Genomic DNA, 24838 nt, shown 5'->3' with positions numbered 1-24838 from the left:
AAAAAAAAAAAAAAAAAAAAAAAAAAAAAAAGAAAAGAAAAAGAAAAGAAAAAAAAGGAAGAAATATGAACAGTAGAAGTGATTCTGGTGAGGGCTCAGAAAGACAAGCAACAAGCTATAAAGAAAACCTCCACCTCCATAAAGAACACATAAATAATGATGTACAGTGTTGGTGGAAATGTATCTGAGGGCCATTCTGGGGAAGACTCAGACCTTGAACTTGCAGACTCCAGAACGGCGAGAAAACAAATTTCTGTTATTGAAGCCACTCGGCCTGTGGTATTTTGTTATGGCAGCCTGAACAGACTAACGGGCTACCCAAAACTCCCTCAGGCTAACCTCCGTCTCTGGCCCCCAGGGATCACTGATTTCATTTCAATTGCTATTGTTCTGTATTTTTGAAAATGTCCCCTAATGGCGTCATAGAGTGTATAACCAGAGTAGGCTTTCGTGTTTTACACAGCACCCTGCCTTTCAGACTCGTCCAACTGTTGTGTGTATCAATAGCTCATTTCTTGTTATTACTGAGTAGTAGTCTATTGAATGAATGAAGCACAGTTTGCTTGTTCATTTACCTATAGAAGGAAATGGATTGTTACCAGGTTTTTGGTGATTATGAATAGAGCTGTTACAGTGTGTGTGTGTGTGTGTGTGTGTGTGTGTGTGTGTGTGTGTGTTTGAAAACACAGTTTTATTTCTCTAGAGGAAGTATGCTAAAATGGGATTGTTGATTATATGCAAAGTACATTTTTACCTTCATAAGAAACTTCCCACTTCTGCACCATGACTGCTGGGTTTTGCTTAACCCCCTGAAACATTTGATAATTCCAGCTGTGCAGCATCCTTGCCAGGATTGTGTGTGTGTGTGTGTGTGTGTGTGTTCGCACACACGTTTTAATTTGAGAGTTTCTAGTTGTTGGGTAGAGGTCTACAATGTTGTTTTGAATTGCATTCTCTAATGGCTGATGATGTTGAACATCTTTTCATGTGCAATTTCCATATCCTCTTTGGTGAAGGATCTGTTCAAAATGTTATACGTTTTTAACTAGGTTGTTCAATTTCTTACTCCCAAATTTTGAGATTTCATTATTTATCCTGCATACAAGTTGTTTGTCATGTATGTGATTTGCAGATATTTTCTGCTATGTACCTTGTCATTTCACTTTCCTAAGTGAATCTTTCTTTCCTTCTTTCCTTTTCTTTCTTTCCTTCTTTCCTTTCCCTGCTTTTCTTTCCCTCCCTCCCTCCCTGTCTTCCTTCCTTCCTTCTTTCCTTCTTTCTTTTTTTCTTGACGGAATCTTACTCTGTCTCCCAGGCTAGAGTGCAGTGGCTTGATCTTGGCCCTCTGCCACCTCCTCCTCCCTGGATCCAACAATCCTCCTGCCTTGGCCTCCCGAGTAGCTGGAGTTACAGGTGCACACTACTATGCCTGGCTCATTTTTCGTATTTTTAGTAGAGATGGGGTTGCACCATGTTAGCCAGGCTGGTGTCAAACTCCTGACCTCAAGTGATCTGCCCACCTCAGCCTCCCAACGTGCTGGGATTAGAGGTGTGAGCCACCATGCCCAGCCCCAAACTTTATTTCTTTAAATAAATATTTTTATTTTTTATTAAGTCTAGTTAAATGGATTGTGATTTTGGTGCCAGGCCTAAGAATAATTTGCCTAACCTCAGATCATGACTGTTTTTTTCCCTCTATATTTTCTTCTGAAAATTTCTAAAATGGAAAAAAATTAGATATATAAAAATTTAGATATATGATTAATTTTGAAATAATTTTTGTATAAGGTTTGATGCTTAGTAAAAATTTAATTTTGCACATGAATATCCACATGTTCTAACACCATTTGTTGAAAAACTTTTTCTTTGTCAAGAATCATTTGACTAGATGTGCTTTGCTGTGTTTCTGGAGTCACTATTTTGTTCAGTTGACCTATATGTCTGTCCATCTGCCAATACCATACTGTCTAGGTTACTTTACTATGGATTTATTGTAATTCTAAAAATGTAGTGGGATTTCTCCAACTGTTTTTCTGTTCCATAGTTGTTTTTGCTATTCTCTTATTCTTGTATAAAAGTTTAAAATAGCTTGTCTATATGTATAAAAATTCTAGCCAGGATATTTATTCAAGTTGTATTATACCTATATCAATTTGGGGATAATTTAAATAGTAACAATATTAAATATTCTATTCCATAAATATGGTATGTCTTTCCATTTTTAAAAACCATCTTTTACATTTCTTTCATCAGTGTTTTGTAGGTTTTAGCATACATATTGTTTACTTGTTTTATTACATGCATACACAAATGCCATATTTTGGGAGACATTGTAATTTATAACATTTTCTTATAATTTTTGTTTCCATCTGTATATTGCTAGTACAGAAAAATGTAATTGAATTTTGGCATATTGATGTATCCTGTGATCTTGAAAAACTCACTTTTTTTGCTTCCAGAATTGTTTTCATAGGCTTATACGGGATTGTAAGGGGTCTTCATTTTCATTCAGTTGGTGATGTATTCTAATTTTTATTGATAGTTTCTCTTTAATCCAGGGTTATTTATAAGTGCTTCATTTAATGTTTGCAGGTATCACTGGTATTTTTTTGTTATTAATTTATAATTTACTCCTACTGTGCTCAGAGAACATATTGTAAATTTGCTAAATTATCATTAATCACCAAACATATAAAAAGAAGGTACTCTGCTCTTGTCGGGTAGAGTATTCTAAAGATGTCAGTTAGGTCCAGTTGGTTGAAGATGTTGATTTCTACATCCTTTTTGACTTTCTATTAGCTCTGTCTGCTGAGATGAGGAGGATGTTAAAGTCCCCTCTATATTATAGATTTATTTCTCTCTTAAATTCTATAGGTTTTTGCTTCATGTATTTCGTAACCCGATTGCTATGTGTATAGAGTCCCAAACGTGTACACACATAACAGTAGAGTTTCAAAATACATGAAGCAAAAATCTATAGAACTTAAGGGAGAGATATATAAATAGACCCCTTTATCACTAAGTCATGTTTCTTTATCAGTAGAAACTGTCTTTGCTACCAAGTGTACTTTGTCTAATATTAGTGTAGCCACTTCTTTTTCCTTTTGATTGGTCTTTTTATGCTATATCTTCTTAAAACCTTTCACTGTAAGCTACTTATGTTCTTATATTTAAATTAGTTTATTGTTGGCAGTGTACAATAGGGTCTTGCTTTATTACCCTATTCTAATAATCTCTTTTAATTGATGTGTTTAGGCTATTTATACTAACATTAATATGTTTGAATGTGATTCTATCATTTTATCATTTTTTGCATTTTGCCCCGTTTTTATTCCATTTATCCTGTCTGCCTTATATAGGGTTATTTGAACATTTTTGTTGTCATCTTCATTTTAAGTGATGTTTTAATTTTAAATACAATTCTTTGTATAGGTATTTTTGTGATCACTCTAGGGATTGCAGCATACATACTGAATCTTTAAAAGGCTATTTAGAATTAGAATTGTACTGCTTAAGTGCAATATAGAAATCTTTATAGGACACTTTAACTTTATTTTTTGGTATATTAGGTTATATATTTTGTGTTATACAGACTCATTTAATCTAAAATATTTCTCACTGAATTCTGGGAAATTTGTTCTAATTTCATAACATAAGTTATTTCCTGAGGAATTCTTTTTCACTTCTGGTATTTCCTATTATCCAGATGTTGTCAGCTGTATAGTTCCTTTCTCTTTGCGATTCCTCACTCCTGATTCTTCAGTGCTGCCTTTGAGACTCCAGTGTGATCTTCCAGACCACTCACTTGTTCTTCAGTCATTTACATTTTATTTATTCCTTTGAACATGTTCCTTCTTAAAACAGGTTCATATTTTATAACTGATAACTTTATTATGTTCTTTTTCATGTCATTTCTTCTCCATGCTACTAATGTTCTCTTGTGTCTTTGTTATATTTATTTTGAATATTTTATTGCTTCAGCTTTTTCAAAAATTTCACTTCATGTCAAAAATGTTGTCTAGTTTTTCCTTTTTAAATTCTGGATGCACTTTTTAGATGTCCGGTAATTTTGTGTGAGGCAGCAGCTGACCTGCCTGGTGACAGGCATCAGAGGGAGGCTGAAGGCCAGGCTTCAGGTCATGTCCTTCTGTATCGTTGGTACTTTTTTTTTTTTTTTTTTACTGTCAGTTATGGTTTTCCTGCCTTCAGTTATGGATTTTTCTTTCACTTGTTTACTTACATTATTTTTCTTATTTTAAATGACTCTTTCAGCATAAGAAATACAGTGCCTTGAACACAGTAATCAATAGATAATTATTAACAATAAGGTTTAGTTTTGCACATGAATATCCAGTTGTTCCAACACCATTTGCTGAAAAGCCTGTTCTTTGTCAAGAATCATTTGACTAGATTTGCTTTGCTGTATTTGTGGAGTCACTATTTTGTTTAATTGACCTATATGTCTTTCCTTTCACCAATACCATACTGTCTAGGTTCATCTACTGTGGATTTATGGTACCTCTAAAACTGTAGTGGTGAATCGTCATTCACTGTCATGTGATGACGGTGAAGATGTTGGATGATGTTTTTCTCCAAACTTACCTTATATAGGGTTGCATTTTCACCTTAGGAACTTTGACCTTTGTATTGTCTCTGTTTTCCTACAAATCTCATAGTTAACTTCTTCTATGACATAGGTTCCAACTACAAATTTATTTTCTAAGGAAACTTGTTTTTTTTTTTGATACGGGGTCTCATCATGTCGCCAAGCTAAAGTGCAGCGGCACAGTCTTGGCTCACTGCAACCTCGACCTTCTGGGCTCCAGCAGTCCTCTACTTCAGCCTTCTGTGCAGCTGGAACTGCAGGCATATGCCACCATGCCCTGTTCATTTTATTTTACTTTATTCTTTTTTGAGACAGTCTTACTTCGTTGCCCAGGCTGGAGTGCAGGGGTGCTGCCTTGGTTCACCAACCTCCTGGGCTCAAGTGATCCTCCCACCTCAGTCTCCCGAGTAGCTGGGACCAGACCTGCACCACCAAACCCAGCTAATTTCTGTATTTTTTGTAGAGACAGAGTCTCACTATGTTGCCCAGGCTCGTCTCGAACTGCTGGACTCAAGTGATTCTCCCTCTTTCAAAGTGCTGGGATTACAGGTGTGAGCCACCAAGACTGGCCAGTGAAACTTATTTCTTTTGCATCCTATTTAATATGACTTCTCTTACATAATTTTCTATTATGTTATTTTATTTTAATTTTGTGACTGGACATACCACAATTAGGAATTATCTTTATTATTGGTTTTCTGTCACCTTCGGTAAAATTTAAACGGTAAAATTTAAAATTCAGTAACCACGTTAGCAACTGTTGGAGCAGAAACCAGGGCCTAAGCTTATCTAATATGGTGTGTGTTATTTTTTAAAATGTGTATACATTTCTTTAAATATTATTTCTTGAATTTCACACAATGCTAGTCGAGATATTTTAAATAGACACAATTTGAGGATATACTTATTAAACGAATTTTAGACATTAGCAATAATCATGAAAGTTATATTTTATGTTTCTTTGTTTTTTTTTTTTTTCCAGGAATGCAGTCAAAGAACACAGAAAATTTTATGCCATTTATGAAACCAGGTAAGTCTATGATACCTGCATTTTATCAATGAAACGTTTTCACTTACTACTAATGCTGTATTAGTAGTGATTGTAATATGAGCCCATAACTTATTTTATGTATTTTGTTTTTGAAATGCTTGTCAAAATTATGTTAAGAAAGATACAGATAGAGACTAAAAGAATATAATGATGAAATGGTATCACCTTAACTTGTGTAATTCTGTTGTAATTTTAAATGGAAGTTTTGTTGAATTCTCTCAGGGCATCTGATTCTTAGTCCTTGCATACGGGACTGTGTATGCAGGTTTAAAATCGAGTGGTTTAGCATGGGAAGAAGCTTCAGAAATCCTCATTTGCCATATTTGGAAAGGTAGCCCAAGAAGCTTAGGCTTGCCCAAGAACACACGGCTACGTAGAAGCAGAGTTAAAAAAGGAAAGCACGTTCCTTACCTGTATCACCATGCTCTCAAATCGCCCCACAATGACTGGCAAGAAAATGCCCATGCAATTATTTTGTGCATGTAAAATCATGTTCTCCAGCTGATATTCTCTTAGAAAGAAATGAACTGACAACAAAATCTTGCAGGAACTGTTTAGAAGTTTTATATTTTAAGAAAACTAATGGTGTAATAGTTTTTTTTTTTTAATCTTTAAAGATTCAGCTACACTACAACTTCACAGTTAAAACTTCTCTGGATATCAACCACTCCCAACCTCCAAACCAAATCAGTTAGCATTCCAGGCAAAGTTCATTCTCCTCTGGGCTGCTTTCAAGTGTTGACAATTATGGATAAAGCTACTATAAAGATTTGTGTGCAGATTTTTTGTGTGGACATACATTTTCAACTCAAATACCAAGAAGCACGATTGCTGGATTAAATGGTGTATTAGTCTGTTTTCGTGCTGCTAATAGAGACATACCTGAGACCAGGTTATTTATAAAGGAAAGAGATTTCATTGACTCAGTTCCACATGGCTGGGGAGGCCTCACAATCATGACAGAAGGTGAATGAGGAGCAAAGTCATGTCTTACATGGCGGCAGGCAAGACAGCTTGTGCGGGAAACTCCTCTTTGTAAAATAATCAGATCTCTTGAGACTTATTCACTACCACAAGAAAAGCGTGGGGAAAACCACCCCCATGATTCAATTATGTCAACCTGACACAACCCTTGGCACATGGGGATTATTATAATTCAAGATGAGATTTGGGTGGGGACACAGTCAAACCGTATCAAATGATAAGAATATCCTTAGTTTTATAAGAAACTGTCAAACTGTCTTTCAAAGTGGCTGGACCACTTTACCTCCCAGCCAGCAATGAATGAGAGTTTCTGTTGCTCCACAGCTCAGCCAGCATTTGATGTTGTCCGTGTTTTTGATTTAGCCAATCTAATAGGTGTGTAGGGCCATGGCATTGATGTTTTAGGGGAACAAGAGACACTGGGACCTACCTGAGGGTAGAGGATGGGAGGAGAGAGGATCAGGAAAAGTAACTACTGAGTACTCAGGCTTAGTACCTGGGTGATGAAATAATCTGTACACAAACATTCATGACTTGAGTTTCCCTGTATAACAAACCAACACATGTACTCCTGAACCTGAAATAAAAGTTAAAAGACTTCCCTTAAAGCTACAATTATCAAGAGGGTGTGGTATTGGTAAAAGAATACACAAATAGATATATAGGAAACAGAACAATGAGCTGAGAAACAGACTCATGCAAATGTAATCAACAGATCTTTGACAAAATAGCAAAGGCCATTCAATGCAGAAAGGATATAATTTTAAATAAATGGTGCTGAAATAATTGGACATCCACATGCAAATATATGTGTGTATGTATATGCCTTATATATATGTGCCTATATACATAGGCTGTATACAGTGGTGTTTGCTTCTCTGTTCCTGAATTAGTTTTCTGATGATAATGGCTTCCAGCTCCATCCTCGTCCCTGCAAAGGACATGATCTCATTCCTTTTTATGGCTGCATAGTATTCCATGGTGTATATGTACCACATTTTCTTTATCCAGTCTATCATTGTTGGGCATTTGGGTTGATCCCATATTGTCGCTATTGTGAATGTGCTGCAGTGAATATACATGTGCATATATCTTTATAATAGAATAATTTATATTCCTTTGGGTATATCATGTCCTTTGCAGGAACATGGATGGAGCTGGAGGTCATTATCCTTAGCAAACTGATGCAGAAGCAAAAAAATTAAGTCCTGCATGTTCTCACTTATAAGTGGGAATTAAATGATGAGTACACGTGGACACATAGAAGGGCATATGGGTTCATTCCACATTTTTTGCATTGTGAATAGTGCTACAGTGAATACACAGGTTCATGTGACTTTGTGATAGAATGATTTATAATGTAATGAGAGTGCTGGGTCAAATAGTAGTTCCATTTTTAGCTCATTGAGAAATTGCCATACTGCTTTCCGCAATGACTGAACTAATTTACACTCCCACCAACAGTTTATAAGTGACCACTTTTCTCTGTAACCTCACCAGCGTTATTTTTTGACTTTTTAATCAGAGCCATTCTGACTGGTATGAGACGGTATCTCATTGTGGTTTTTATTTGCATTTCTCTAATGATCACTGATACTGAGCCTTGTTATCATATGCTTGTTGGCTGCATGTATGTCTTCCTTTGAAAAGTGTCTGTTCATATGCTTTGCTCACTTTTAAATGGGTTTTTTTTTTCTTGTCAATTTGTTTAAGTTCTTTACAAATTCTGAATATTAGACCTTTGTCAGATGCATAATTTGCAAAAATGTTTTCCCAGTGTAGGTTGTCTGTTCCTTTTGCTATGCAGAAGCTCCTGAGTTTAGTTAGATCCCGTTTGTTAATTTTTGTTTTCATTGTAATTGCTTTTGGTGTCTTTTATTATAAAATCTGCCCATTCCTATGTCCAGAATGGTATTGCCTAGGAGCTTTTGGGCTGAGACTATAGGGTTTTCTAGATATAGGGTCATATTGCCTGCAAACAGGGATAGTTTGACTTTCTCCCTTCTTATTTAGATGCTCCTTATTTATTTCTCTTGCCTCATGGCCCTGGCCAGGACTTCCAATGCTATGTTTAATAGGAGAATAGGAGTGGTGAGAAACAGCTTCCCTGTCTTGCTTAGGCCAGTTTTTCTGAGACAGAGTCTCACTCTGTCACCCAGGCTGGAGTGCAATGGCACGATCTTGGCTCACAGCAACTTCCGCCTCTCAGATTCAAGCAATTCTCTGCCTCAGCCTCCCGAGTAGCTGGGATTAAACGCACCCGCCACCATGCCTGGCTAATTTTTGTATTTTTGGTAGAGATGGGGTTTCACCATCTTGGCCAGGATGGTCTTGAACTCCTGACCTCGTGATCCATCCTCCTTAGCCTCCCAAAGTCCTGGGATTACAGGTATAAGCCACGATGCCCAGCAAGGGGAATGCTTTATAAGAAGGCTTGAAGTTGGGTAGTGTCAGTCCTCTGACTTTGTTCTTCTCCTTCAGTCTTTTGTTGGCAATTTTGGACTTCTTGCCTTTCCATCCAAACTTTAGAATTAGTTAGTAAACATTTAGAAAACAATTTGCTGGCATTTTGATTAATACTATATTGAATCTATAGATCAAGTTAGAACTGACATGTTGGCAGTGTTGTTTTCCTGTTCATGCACCTGAAATGTCTAGATTTTTGATTTCTTTCATCGAGGTTGTAGTTTTGCACTCTTCCTCACATAGATTTTCTACGTTAGATTTATTCCTCAGTATTTCGTTTTTATGCCACTGATCCAACAGCTTTTTAGTTATATTTTTCTTGATTACCACACATATTATAGTAGGCATTTTTTTATTAGAGTCTAATATGAATTATAATTTTCCTTCTTCACAATTATGATTAAATTTAATTCTATATACATTTTAAACCCTACAAATTGTTATAATTAGCCTGAAAGTATATTTTACACATTTAATGTTCATTTAGATTTGCTGATATATTTACTACTTATGTAGTTCCTAATGTTTTTATACACTATTCTGTTTCTCTTAGCAATTCTATTACCTACAAGAAGGACTCCTTTTAGTATCTCTTAGTGCAAGTGAACTGACAGCAATTTCTCTAAGTTTTTTTGTCTGATATGTCTTTATTTTCCCTTCAAAAGTGAAGCATGTTTTCACTGAGAGTAGAATTATTTGTTGGCATGTACTTTCTTTCATCACTTTAAAGATTGGATTCCAGTGTCTTCTTTGTTGTCCTGTTTCTGTTAAGAAGTCAGTCACCATCAAGTCTTACTGCTGTTCTTTGAAGTTAATTTGTACATTTGGGGGATGTGTGTACAATTTTTCCTTTGATTCTGATTTCCAAAACTTTTACTATGGTATCATTTTCTTTTTTCTTTTCTTTTTCTTTTTTTGTTTTTTGAGACAGAGTCTCCCTCTGTCGCCCAGGCTGGAGTGCAGTGGCGCAATCTCGGCTCTCTGCAGCCTCCACCTCCCAGGTTCAAGTAATTCTCCCACCTCAGCCTCCCAAGGAGTAGGGATTACAGGAGTCTACCACCACACCTGGCTAATTTTTGTATTTTCAGTAGAGACGGGGTTTCACCATATTGGCCAGGCTGGCCTTGAACTCCTGACCTCAGGTGATCCACCTGCTTCGGCCTCCCAAAGTGCTGGGATTACAGGTGTGAGCCACTGCACCCAGCCCATTTTCTTTTTTTTTAAAGATGCTTTGGTTTTATAGTTCCTGTGAATTTGTGACTTAATCTCTTTTTACCAATTTTTGAGATGTCTTCTTAGCCATTACCTCTTCAAATCTTGTTTCCATGCCATTAGATCTGTTCTCCCCTCTGGAACTTTAATTAGAACTATGTTACGCCTATTTTGCCTTAGTTTTGGGTCTTTTATTCTCCTTTCTGTTTCCATACTTCATTTTTTTCCCATGCCTCTGTCTGGTTATTTCTTACTGACCTATCTTCCAGGTAACTGTTTCTTTCTTCATTGTATCCTGTCTGCCATTTGGCCCATAGTTTGCGTTCTTAATTTGCCATTGTATTTTTCAGTTCTAGATTTTCCATTTAATTAGCTCATATAGGTTTCAATTCTCTGAAGCCTTTTTCTATCTTGTCATCTATGTCTTAAGTATATTAATCAAAGTTTTGGTAAAGTCTGCATCTGATAACTCTAATATCTGAATCACCATGGTTATTATTTTATTGTTAGTTTTTTAGGTTCCAGGTCCTGGTATGCTTTTAAAATCTGATTTAATGCCAAAGATCTGCTTTAAAAAATAAAAATCCTAGATCAATACTGTGCAGTAGGACTTTATGTGAAGATGGAAGTGTTCTATGTGTGTGCTGTGTATGCTATCCCATATGGCAACTACTGGCCACATGAACAGTTTTGTTATGATTAGTGTGACTGAGAAAGTAATTTTTAATTTTATTTACATTTAGTAAATTTAAATGTAAATAGCCCCATGTGGCTTGGGGCTGACCTTGTTCTGCATGGTTCCAGAAGAAGCTCCGTGCCTGGCACTGTGTAGTCAATATTGCACGTGTTCTGGTTGATATTTCTCCCACCAGAGAGGATGTTCTTTAGGTCCCAGCAGGAGGTGGAGCAGGAGCAGATCACTGTACTGTGATCAGCTGCCCAGCTATAGCTCTGCATGCCTTGGCTCTCTCTCTGGTTACCCTGCCTCTTAGTTTGTGGTCCCCCAGGGTCATACGTGAAAGCCCAGCATGAGAACTGGGCCTCCACCCGGCCCAGTTCCGAATCCCAGTTTTTGTTTCCTAGGATGGTGGGAATGCTAGGGGCCCTCCTCAGCCTTCCGGCCCGCCACCACCTGCTGGCTGCTCAGCTTCTCTGCCTCTTGGCCTATGCCGCTCAGGAACTGGCAAAGGCCCTGGGACAGTAACGGGTCAAACTCTTGAAATCACTTTTCTGCACTTCTTTCTTCTGGAATCTTGGCCTCGCAGGCCCTGGCTGTGTGGCGGCCCTGATCCTCCGTGCTCATGTCGTTAGGCCTGCCAGCCTCATGAAAGCTCTGCTCAGCCCCCCGCCCTTGCAGCTGGTTTCCGTTCAGCTTCGCAGCCTCTGCCCCACACGGCTCACGAATCATCAGCTGGGCTGCCTTAGTGCAGACCCTGAGATAAATGTTCCAGTAAAAGTCATTTATCTGGAGGCTGCAAGGAACACTGGTCATGGCATGGGGAAATGATGGAGATGAGAGGGCAGCTCATACATTTATTTCATTAAGCCGGTTACCACGGGAAGCAACTGGGGCTCAGCCCTTCAGGGAAGCTCTGGAAAATGGCTCAAAACACCTGTCTCAGATTTGTCATGCCTCATTTTTGAGGGATCTAGGGGGTTTTTGCACTGACTCCCAAGGGCCACGTTGGGAGGGAGTAGTGTCTGTATCCACCACCCTGCCCCCACCTCACGTCCAGCCCGCCAGTGCTCACAACAGCCTTCTGAGCTTCCCCAAACCGCAAGTCGTCAGGCACTGAGACGCACACATAGGCACTGAAATCTGCTGGAGCAGAACGAAAGGCTGCCACAAACGTGACCTGGAAGGTCAGGGTCACCTCAATGAATTTGTTTCCCTTCCAGGATTTTGGCCCCTTCAGTCCTGGCTACTTTAAGAGCTCTCAAACGCCCTCATACATTAGGTTTTTCTATTTTTATCGGTTTATTTTCTGCTTGTTCTGAGTGGGAAGATAGGTCTCCTGAAAGCTAGTCAGTCACAGCTGACAAGTTGAAAGCTAGGTTGTTGTATTTTGGACACTAAAAGTATTTTACTGAATGATTTATGGGCCTGGACACTAAAATATCTTTCTATTGATTTGGAATTTGGATAACTGTGATCCAATTTCTACCAGTGAAATGAGAGTATTTTAAAGACCATCAAGCAACTCTCAATAAACACGGACCCATTGGAGACTCATTTCCTCATTGCAGTGACCTACTGATGTATGTCCCTTCCAATTAAACGTGTCTCGTACTGTATTTGTTTGTTATTTTTCATATGTGATTATCTATGAAAAATTAAAGAAACAGAGTAAAATCCTCCCAATCATCCTTCCACACAGTTCATCGATGGAATTACTTTGAGCACAAAATGGAAAACGCCAAGCGGGGGAGAGTGCTCTCTGACCTGTCGGGTTTGTGCTTGCAGAATTGTAATGTTCTTGGGCTTCCTGCCAGGCTGCAGGGAAGCCCTGTTGCTGAGAGATCCTGGCCTGCAACTTGCTGAGGGCTCAGTTTCCCTTTTGGGTTCTGCTGTTGGTGTCAGTTCTCGTGCTCCCTGAAGCTCCTGCTGTACCTTGGCTGCGTTTTACTGATGACTGACAGCTGTCAGCGTACATCTTCTCTTGGCATCCCTGGAACTCCCCACATAGCTACTTCCTTGTTCCACAGACAGGCCATCCCCCACCTCCCGCCTGCCCCATGCTCTGCCACAATTTTATCAGCATAGACCATGCCCAGGGGCAGCACACGCACCAGGACTAGAAGCGGAGAGTTTCTGTGGACTGCCGGCAAGCAGCCACCTTCATAGTACGTTCAGGGAATGTGAACTAAGGAAGGAGGAATTTGGAGGAACAGCTTCCACCAAGCCTTTTTGCTCACCTATACTAACAGTAAAATATAATTCAATTCTACCCATATGTACATTATGCTTTTTATAAAATGCATTAATGCAAATGAGAATTTTTTAATGTCCACAAAAAAAGGCTTTCATTTCCTACCTCCAGTGGACCATTTTAATGACCTCTTGGGGACACCATTAACATAGACAAGAAGAAAGCCGGGTGCCAGGAAACCCAAAGGCACTGAAGCTGGAAAAGAGCCATTGTAAAGCAACCCGAGGTCAGTCACTGGGGTAGAGAGGCCATTGTGTGCCAAGTTCCACAGGATGCAGTCGCTGAACTGGCTGCCCCCAGGACAGAATCCAGTTTCAGAGGAGCTTCCCTAAGCCCTGTAAGCAGAATGGCTAACGAGCAGCTTCAAATTGGAGTATGTAGAGAATTATTGTTTCCAGTGAGCAAACCCAAAGAGATCCTGAGCTTGTACCGAGTTTGTTTCTTTGCCTTCACAACCTTACATTCCATGCGATGTATCCTCCACTGTGCAGACGTCCTTGTATCTGTTTTCCAACATTGAACATAAGGGTGGATTTTCTGTTGGCGTGCAATTCAATCTCATTTGACTTATAGCAGAAATTAAGTATAGCATGATTTTTATGTTACATTGTTTAAATTGAATGAGTCAACATCTGATATTGTCTCTTGGAGTTAATGTTGACTTGGTAGAAAAATAAAGCAACGGATGGCTGTTGTCAGCGGTAGCACAGATTTGCAGGGGACTTTGCATTTATGCTTCTGCTGTCCAGCGTGTCTCGCATCATCCCTGTGTGGCAGCAATAGCAAAAACGTGACTAATCCAGTGACGCTACCTCCAATATTTGTGTTCCATTTCACCTCTGGCAGAACCCAGTGCAAGATCCCCTGTGGGAGGAGGCGGCTCCTTGTAAATCTTCCTGCAGGCGGGAAGCACTGTGTCACAGGCTGCCGCCTGACTCTCCTTCTCTTCAGATTGAAAGGGAGAGCGTCAGGTAGCTTCCGACTTACCTTTATTCCTGGTGCTTATCTACTGATACCATACTCCTGACAGGTTGACATCACTGAGACCCTGGAGTGAGAACACCTGCAATTATTCTCAAACCAGGGCACTGGAGCCAAGAGAAAGTGGCCTCTGCTCCATTCATGGCTGTAGTGTGTCTGACCCACCATGACAGGTTCTGAGAGAAAGTCTTGTCTCAACCTTAGGAGAGCATATTTCGTTCTAGGAGTGTCTGCTTCCCCTTCCCTTGAAAACTTGTATGCAAATACGTTATGAATAGTAAGCAAAAAATTATGATAATCATAATTTTTACCTGACTTTTTTCCACTTTCTGTTCACCTATAAATTTGGCACCAATAAGTTTGAAAATGAGAGTTCTGGCAGGGTACGGTGGCTCATGCCTGTAACCTTAGAGCTTTAGGGTCCAGGCAGGAGGATCACTTGAGGCCAGTAGTTTGAGACCACCCTGGGCAACCTAGTGAGACCCTCAACTGTACACATTTTTTTTTAAATTAGCCGAGTGTGGCGGTGCGCACCTGTGGTCACAGCTGCTGGGAAAGCTGTGGCAGGAGGATTGCCTGAGCCCAGGAGTTCTAGGCTGCTGTGAGCTGTGATTGTGCCACTACCCTCCAGCCTAGATGACAGAGCAAGACCCTGTGAAAGAAAAGAAAAGAAAGAGAGAAAGAGAAAGTTCTGTTGAGTTTATATATTTGAGAGCATTAGAAAACTAGTCACAAGCCGGGTGCGGTGGCTCAAGCCTGTAATCCCAGCACTTTGGGAGGCTGAGGCAGGTGGATCACGAGGTCAAGAGATCAAGACCATCCTGGTCAACGTGGTGAAACCCCGTCTCTACTAAAAATACAAAAAATTAGCTGGGCTTGGTGGCGCGTGCCTGTAATCCCAGCTACTCAGGAGGCTGAGGCAGGAGAATGGCCTGAACCCAGGAGGCGGAGGTTGCGGTGAGCCGAGATCGTGCCACCGCACTCCAGCCTGGGTAACAAGAGCGAAACTCCATCTCAAAAAAAAAAGAAAACTAGTCACAAAATCATGAGCGTTTCTGTGGGCCCACAGTCAGCCTCCCCATATCGTCTGTCCTCTGCGGTCTCGGAAATGTGTGGCGGGACGCCGTGGAAGCCTTTCCCACAGGGAGGCAGGCAGGTCTGTGATAAGTGGCAGCTGTCTGCAGGTTCCACCCAGCAAATCTAATGGGCTCAGGGCTGTGATCCCTGTGAGAGGAGCAGCAAATGAGATGAGGCTTCTGGTCACTGAGATTTCTGCCTGGACGTACTTTTTCCAGAACTTGGCATAGGAAAGGGGAATCCCAGTCTGGCAGCCTGGTGGAGCTGAGGAACAAGGGAGGGTCCTCAGAGGCTGAGGTCATCATTACACAGGGCAAGACTCTCAGAGTGGAGGCAGATACACAGATAAGGAGCTGCAGACACGGGCGGGGGTGCACCTGAGACGGGCTGGACGTTGTGTGTAGGGTAAAGCTGCATACACCCAGGCAAAGAAAAATGTGCGGGAAAGACTAACTCCTGGGGAATTAAAAGTAAAAAAAAAAAAAAAAATCCTCAGAGATCACACAGGGCAAAAAATCATTTGAATTCCCCAAATGCAGAGTAGAGAAAACTTGAATAGATGAGGTTTTCAGTAGGTCCCAGAAAGATGTCTTAGTAATGGTGCTAAACTGGACCTAGAGGAATATCTCCCTCTATCCATCATGAAAAAAGCTTAAAAGACAGTCTTGAAAACATCAAACTATCCACGGAGGCCAGCCAGAACACTCACAGGAATCTTTAAAGGCATACAGCAAAGCCAAAACTCAAAAATGTAAAATTCATAATATGTGGCGTTTCACTGTATGTAAATTATACCTCCATAAAAGTTGACTTTAAAGAAATAAAATATTCTCATCTCAACAGACACATTAAAAAATTGGTAAAATTTAATACCAGCTCATTAAAAAGCAAAAAGCCACTTAGCAATCTAGCGATAGGAGACAGGAGCTGAAGACTGATGGAGCACACAGCTCTATTAACACACGTTACAAAGGAGAAGATTGATAAATTTACTTTACTAAAAATTACAACTTCTGTAGGAAAAATGTGAAAATATAAGCGCAAAATTCAAAGGTGTGTGGAACCTTCACTAAGCCATAAATAATATCCAGAATATATATATATATGTCTGTGTATATCTGTATAAAATACACAAAATGGGCAGTAAATATGAATGATGAGTTCATAAATTTTAAAAAATCCCATTAATAAGCACAAAGAAGTTATTACATTTAATTAATGATAAAGTAAATGCAAATTGAAGAGTCATCTATTACTAGTTCATATTCATTATATTTGTAAAAATTAGTGTTTTATCATGCCAAGAGTGTGAATGATGTAGGAAAATAAGAAACCTTATATGGAACTGATGACAATAGGTAAACCTATTGATAATACACTATAATGTACAACAGGTTGTCATGTATAAATGGCTACAGCCATGGTGGAAGCAATTTGTCAATACTAGTAAATTTGAAGATACAAGTAATTGATGATTCTATTTCTAAAGAAATGTTTATCCACTAAGATTTATGTACTAGGATGGTTATTTCAGCCGTAGGTAAGAGTGAAAACAAAAGCAATATAAGTCCTAACCTTTTTAACGTAAGGAAATGGATAAACCAAGGAAAGTCATAAGGAAGCAGTGGTGGAAAATTAATACCTTTATCTTTTTGACTCTCTCAGTGAAGGAATAATATGGGTCATTTTATTTCCTTTCCTTTAGCTTTTCCTTTAGGTAAGTTTAAGCTTTGTAGTTAGGTTCATTCCGAGAAATCTTGTAGCTTTTAGTTATTGTTAATGTGAGACTCTGCTAATACATTTTCTAATGGTGTATAGGAAATATTTTACTTTTCATGTTGGCTTTTTAATATGGCTACTTTTTTTTCTTCCTTCTTTCTTCTTCATTTAACCTAATTTTATTTAATTTTTTTAAGTATTGACTTGAATATTGACTTAGTTCCCAAATTTCATTTCATCTTACTGTGCAGTAAACTCATTCAAGGCAACAATTTTCACAGAAGTGTTTTCTGGGGGAGGGTTCAATTTTATGACATTCTATTGTTTCTAAATATATAGTTGTTTCAGTTTTCCTTTCTCTTAGTGATTCAATTTTTAGGTGAACAGGTAATTTGGCTATCCCTTAGTTGTTAATATAGAATTTTATTACATAGGTTACTGCACATTGATTTCTGCCTTAAAAATTTTGTAGACATTTGCTTTTGCATAATACATGATCAATTCCTGTGACTGGTCGTGTGTGTTCGCAAAAATTCTCTTGGTTATGTATGCGTACATCATCGTATTAGGTTATTTTTTTCTCCAAGCTAGTTAAACTTGTTATATAAATCTCTTATATTCTTATTTATTCTGAAAGAATTGTATTAATGTCTCTCACAAATTTTGTGCGTTTGTCAGTTTCTCCTTACATTACGATTTATCTGTATCATTTACTTTATACACATATATTAACAACCTTAGAGAAATAAAAGAGGAAATAGAACCCGTGTTACCAGAGTATGTTGTCCGGGCGCGGTGGCTCATGCCTGTAATCCCAGCACTTTGTGATGCTGAGGTGGGTGGATCACGAGGTCAAGAGATTGAGACCATCCTGGCCAACATGGTGAAACCCCATCTCTACTAAAAAAATACAAAAATCAGCTGAGCATGATGGCACATGCCTGTAGTCCCAGCTACTCGGGAGGCTGAGGCGGGAGAATTACTTGAACCTGGGAGGTGGAGGTTGCAGTGAGCTGAGATTGCACCACTGCACTCCAGCTGGTGCCTGGTGACAGAGTGAGACCCTGTCTCAAAAAAAAAAAAAAAACCCTAAAAGAGTATATTGCAGATTACTCATTTCCAAATGTCAATATATTGCTTATGTTTTGGATTGACCATTTAGTGATCTTGGAAATAAGGCATACAATTATCCAAATTTAAAAGTAATAAAAGTGGCTGGGCATGGGTGCTCACACGTGTAATCCCAGCACTTTGGGAGGCCAAAGTGGGAGGATGGCTTGAGTGCAGGAGCTTGAGATCAGCCTGAGCAAGGGTGAGATTCCTGTCTCTACAAATAATTTCTAAAATGAACTTGGTGTGTATGGGGCATGTGCCTATAACCCCAGCTGCTCAGGAGGCCGAGGCGGGAGGATTCCCTGAACCCGGGAGTTTGAGGCTGCAGTGAGCTGTAACCGTGCTAGTGCACTCTGTTCTGGGTGACAGAGCAAGACCCCGTCTCCAGAAAAAAAATTTTTAAAAATAATAATTTGTATATTGAAAGTATACATTGAAAAAATCAAAAATATACACTAAAATGATAATGATAGGATATTATTTTGTGTTGGGAACGAGTAATTTTACATATTTTTTATTTTCCACAATAATTCTTATTTTTATTATTGCAAAAAGACTAAATAAGGGCAAGGTTATGTAGAATGATAAGGGAACTATTGCATTGTTAATAATTCGTTTTAATGCATAATATTTTGCATTTCATTTCTTGTCTTTGAATTATAAATAAAATAATATATATTTTAATATTTGATCATACTTAGGGTAGTGGAATGAAATACATAAAGAAACCTACAGCAATACTAAACAGTCATATTGATGGAGAATATTTTGAAAGCTCATTTTTTATTACCATACCCCAGTACATAATACCTTATTGGATTAATGTCTTATATTAAAAAATTAATTTCATGAGCTCACCTTGGGATTATACTCAGAAATGTGTAAGAAAGCTATTGTGCCTGAGTATAAGCCAATTTGTCAATTGCTTTTAATCAAACAATATATTTAAAGCTTCACATTTCAGCCTTGCCATGTAAAGGAGCTTGGAGTAGTAGCTGGCGTCTTTACAGCAAGAAAAGTCCCAACAAAGTGAAAATGAGCAGTTTTTCTAGGCCCGTCAGAGCACTGGAGTCACAAGGCAAATCGCCTCCCAGAAATCCAGAAACACAGGGCAATGGCCATTCAGAGAGGCAGAGCGGAGAGCGGTGGGGTGCAGCAGGCGCTGCTGGAGGCATCCATGTGTGGGGACACTTACAGTGTCATTTTGATGACCCGATGGAGGCTGAGCACTGATGAGGCCAGGTGCGAAAGTCCTGGGGCCTGAAGTCTTGGGACGTGGCCCACCTGCAAAAATGCCACCAGGTTCTCATGGGGAAGATCTGAGAAACATTCCCTAGTGTTTTGGCAAGAGGAGGGGGAATTAATTGTGATTTGTCTGCCACAAAAGCCTACACTCCAGGGAAAAGATTTCCCCTGAGCCCTATCCCAGCTGGTGAAAGATATTCTTCCCACACCAGACACCTCTAGCCTTCATGCCTCACAGTAAGGGATTTAAAAAAAAAAAAAAAGAAGAAGAAAGAAAGAAAAAGGAAAAGTGGCTTTACCACTTTGGAGAAAAAATTGTAATTGTCAAGGTCACAGCCTTTACACAGGCTGGTAAAATGCTGAGATTTAAGTATTTTGTATCTACTTTATATATGTATACACACACACATATATATGTGTGTATATAGCAGAATGATCAGAAACCATGGCACAATTGTATTTATTTGAGGCGGGGTCTCTGTCACCCAGTGCAGTCATGCCATCAGGACTCATTACAGTGTTGACTTCCTGGGATCCATGTATCCTCCCATCTCAGCCTCCTGAGTAGCTGGGACTAGAGGCACATGCCACCATGCATAGCTAATTTTTTGTATTTGTAGAGCTGGGGTCCCATTATTTTGCCAGGCTTGTCTGAACTCCTAGGCTCCAGCGATCCTTCTGCCTCGGCATTCCAAAGCACTGAGATCACAGGCATGAGCCACTGTGCCCGGCCTTAGTTACAACCTTGTAGACTCTTCCCCTTCCCCATACCTGGCTATTACACCAGCAGAGCTTCTGTAGAATAGCAGGAAATTGCAGTGGAAAAATATGAAAAGCATAGAGTCTTTCTAAGGAAGAGTAATTAGGGACCCCAAAATCAAGAGGGAAAATAAAAACGAGAACATTGGAGGTCCTGGAAACCCTGGCAACTAAAAAGCTACAGCACACGTTCAGTAAACACAAACACCCTCGCCCAGGTTAACACAAAGGCTCGCTAAAGGCCTCTTACCACAGCTCCTGCTACCTGATACGAGTTTGACTTCCAACAAAAAACCACAAAGAATGCCAAAAGGCACGAATAACAGAATAGTCTGAAGTAAACAACAAAACTAGCCCCAGATATGAGACGGAAGTTGGCATTATCAGAGTGCGAATGTAAATAACTGTTTCCATTAGGGCCCTCGTGGGAAAGGTACAGACATGGCTGCACAGATGGATCGTGTGCGCGGAGAGTGGAAATTCTAGGAAAAAATCAAAAGGAATTGCTAGAACTCAAAACCGTAAGAACAGAATTGAAAATTGAACAAAATTGAGAATGCTCTTGATGGGCTTCCCAGGACCCTGGGCATGGGCAGGGAAGAGTCAGCCGAGGGAGGGCCTAGAAGCTTCTCAAGCTGAAGTGCAAAGACAATGAAAATCACCAGAATGTTCAGGAACTATGGCACAATTTTGTTTATTTATTATTATTTTTTAAGAGGTAAGGTCTCTCTCTGTTGCCCAGGCTGGAGTGCAGTGGTGCCATCACAACTCACTGTAGCCCCAGACTCCTGGGCTCAAGTGATCCTGCCTCAGCCTCCAGGCTAGCTGGGACTGCAGGCTAACACCATCATGCCCAGCTGATTTTAAAGCTTTTTGTGAAGCTGCTGTCTCACTGTGCTGCCCAGGCTGGCCTCCAATTTCTGGCCTCAAGTGACCCTCCTGCCTCAGACTCCTAAAGTGCTGCAGTTATAGTCATGAGCCATCCTGCCTGGCCAATGGGACAGTTTTAAAAGGTGTACATTCACATAGTTGGAATACCAGAAACAGAAGAAAGAGAAAGCAGAGGCAGGAGAAATATTTGAAGTGAGAATGTCTGAGAAGAATTTCCCTAAATTAATGACAAATGCCAAACAGTACTCAGAGAACACCAAGAAGAATATATACCAAAACCAAAAACCAACAACAGAAATAATAGACTACTCCTAGGCGTATCCTGTTCAAACTTGAGTCGGACAGAAATCCAAGAGAAACTTGAAAGAAGCTGGCAGTGTGGGGCTGGGGAGAGCTTTGCCTGTAGAGGAGCAAGGATAAGAGCTACAGTGTACTAGTATTCAGAAACCGTGCAAGCAAAAGTACCGAAATAAAATATTTAACATATTGACCAAACAAGCAAAAACCAACCCATGATTCTATAGCCACTGAAATTATCCTTCCAACGGGAAGCAGAAATAAATTCTTTTAAGACAAACAAAAATAGGAAATTCAACATCCGTAGACCTGACTTGCAAGAAATGTGAAAAGACTTTCTTCATTGAGGAAGAAAACTTAAATAGGTCAGATTTGGAGTGACAAAAAGAGATCAGAGAAGTTAGAATGAAGATTAAATTCTTCCAAAATATAACTGTTTCTTTAAAGTAGGCATCCTCACCATGTATTCAGTGATTATGGCACAAAGTTCGTTGAAATGAATGACAGCAAAGTCATAAAGCAACTGGATATGTTCAGTTTTAAGGTCCCTGCATTATGTATAATGAAGTATATTGTTGTTGTTTTTTTGAGACAGAGTAGTACTCTGTTGCCAGGCTGGCACAGTCTCAGCTCACTGCAACCTCTGCCTCCCGGTTCAAGCCATTCTCCTGCCTCAGCCTCCTGGGTAGCTGGGGCTACAAGCAGGTGCCACCACGCCCGGCTAATTTTTGTATTTTTAGTAGATACAGGGATTCACCATGTTGGCCAGATGGTCTCAATCTCCTGACCTTGTGATCCGCCTGCCTCGGCCTCCCAAAGTGCTGGATTACAGGTGACAGCCACCACGCCCAGTCATATATTGTTGTTTCAAGATGAATTTAGATTAATTAAAATATATATTGTAAACTCTAGGGGAACCCTTAAAAACATTAAAAATATAAATATATTCATAATAAATAAAAAATAATATGTTAATAAAGACAACAAATCAAACCACATACAATGCTCAATTAAAGCACCAAAGAAAGAAGAAAAAAAAAAAAGAACAAATGCAATGAACAGAAGACATTTACCAAAATGATGGTGATTAATTCAATGACTGTAAATTAATAATTACTTTAAATGGGAATGGTGTAAGTACAATTAAAACAGAGAACAAGACAATCAAAAACTAATACCCAAATAAATGTTTTCTACAAGAAACCCATGATAGAGAAAAAAATCACAGGTTAAAAAAATAAGGATGTGGGGCCAAAAGTGGTGGCATACACCTGAAATTCCAGCTCCTCGAGAGGCTGATGTTGGAGGATTTGAGCCCAGGAGTTCGGGGCCTCAGTGAGGTCACTGCACTGCAGCCTGGGCAACACAGTGAGACCCCGTCTCTTACAAAAAAGTAAAGTATAGAGATGGGAAGAAAATGTAGCAACGCTGTGCTGGGTTGAATGGTGTCCCCCCTAAATCATGTCCACACAGAACCTCAGAACCAGAAGCTCGGAACGTGACCTGGGTTGGAAATGGGGTCTTTGCTGATGGAATTAGTCAAGACGGATTTGAGTGGTTCTAAATCGAAAGATTGGCTTCCTTATGAGAAAGCACACGGACAACAGGACACAGAGACACACAGGAAGAACAGCATGTGATCATGAAGGCAGAGGCTGAAGTCATGCAGCCAGCAGTCAAGGAGAGCCACGGATTCCAGCCCCCACAGAAGCCGGGAAAAGGTAAGGGAGGATTCTTCCTGAGACACTTCAGAGGGAGCCCGGCCCTGCCTGCGTGTGGATTTCACACTTCCAGCCCCAGACCATGAAAGAACCCATTTCTGTTGATTTCAGCAGCCCAGCTGGTGGCTTGTGACTGCAGCCCTGGAGAACTGGCACTGTGCTGACACTGTGAAAGCAAAGCTAGAGTCGCCACATTCGTTTCAGATACGGTAGACTTTAGAAGAAGGAAGATGATCAGGGTGAAGTGGAGACTGCGTGATGTTAAAGGGGTCAGCTTTCCAAGAAGACATGACAGTCCTCACCAGCGAGAGTAGCCTAAGGACACACGACTACTAAAAGTCACGGGGTATCTTGAGTGGCATCCTGGAACAGAAAAAGGACATTAGATAAAGAAAACCTAGATAAAGGATAAACTTTGTATAACGTATCAGTATTGCTTAATTAATTGTAACAAATATGCCTGCTATGTCAGATGTTAATAATGGGGAACTGAGTGTGGTTTACATGTTAACTTTCTGTACCTTCTCTGTAAATCTAAAACTGTTTAAAATAAATTGTTTGTATCTGTGTGTATCCCCCACGAGAAATACATGACTACACAATTTAAGAAAAAATGTCTCATGTTGAAAACATTTTACCTTAAAAATTGAAGTGTTATATTTAAAAAAAAAAACACAAACCTTGAGTTGCTATTTTTCACTCATCATCAAATGCTCACAGATTAGAAGATGAAACTAACATCTAGGCAGGTATTCTGAATTGGTGAGTGTCATACCCCTCATGTGAATTCCACTTCAAAGCTTTGGACAAAATAATTGAAAATATTACAATATCCTTCTTGTAAGGCCCACACCATTTGACTAAGTCATTCATTTCTTGAAACGTTTTAGAAGGTAAGTGTCAAAATAGAAGCAAAGGTTTTGGCCTCAGGATGTCGGAAAGGACACTGACTTACAATATTGCATATTAAATAAGATGTGCCTTGGATAATGTCTAGATACAGCTAGCAGTTTGCTAGGAGAAGGCCACTGCGTTCTTCATATTCTGTCTTTATAAAATGTATGTCAAGAGCTGAGCTGGAGAGCCGAGCTGCCAGTTGTTGGAATTAGTTGATTAAGACAAGCCAAAATGAAGGTAAAGGCCCAGGCTTGTGTCACCAACTGTGAGAGTATAAGCAAAAGGCTAAACAGACAAAGTGCCAGTCCTCACCGCCACCCATCAGCCCAGTTCTGTTTTTCCTGCAGAACAGCAGGTGTGGGGCATGGGGGCGGGGAGTCTCTCTCTTCTCCAAGGCAAGGCTGCTTACCTCTGTGGACGTGGGGCTCCGAGGATGGGTCAGGGCAATCACTAGGAGAGGAAAAGTACTAAATCAGAGTTGCAGTAGAGAATGTGCCTGAAAGTCACCTATGCCTGGTAAGAAAAGAGGCTCCAAGGGAAGCTCTCTGGTGAGGGTCCCCAGTCAACGGGCTGGAAGACAGGAACAATGACTAACAGCATGGCTGGCCTGGCCTGGTAGTTGTGGCATCTCCCATCAGAGGCTGCAGTGCGCGGACTGGGCACTAGGTCTGGTGTGGGGAGGGCAGCTGCCCCCATTTACTGCCAGGTGAAACTTCTATAATGGTCTGTGGTTGGCCTGAAAAGTCACACATGAGATTTTAGCCAGGAGCTGGATTCAGCACGCTTATCTGTTGAAAGAATGCTTTTCTGTTGCTGTTTGTATACGGGGAGATTTCCAAGAGCTGTACATTTTTAAATGAAATGATGTGTGGTAAAATTCTTAAGTGAT

General features: G+C 39.9%; 1 protein-coding gene and 1 pseudogene across 1 annotated transcript in view; one reads left to right on the top strand and one right to left on the bottom strand.

Moving 5' to 3' along the window:
- Positions 1–4547, bottom strand: part of LOC108289142 — a 9883-nt pseudogene extending 5336 nt beyond the window's left edge.
- GABRB3 (gamma-aminobutyric acid type A receptor subunit beta3) overlaps positions 1–24838 on the top strand; it is a 344831-nt gene that overhangs the window by 94962 nt on the left and 225031 nt on the right. The window contains exon 2 of the mRNA XM_037731338.1: positions 5589–5636. Coding sequence (XP_037587266.1) covers positions 5589–5636 — 48 coding nt within the window. The remainder of the gene's footprint in view (positions 1–5588; positions 5637–24838) is intronic.

Source organism: Cebus imitator, unplaced genomic scaffold (assembly GCF_001604975.1).
Source record: "Cebus imitator isolate Cc_AM_T3 unplaced genomic scaffold, Cebus_imitator-1.0 Scaffold392, whole genome shotgun sequence".
NCBI lineage: Eukaryota > Metazoa > Chordata > Mammalia > Primates > Cebidae > Cebus > Cebus imitator.
This window is presented reverse-complemented; position numbering and strand designations above follow the sequence as displayed.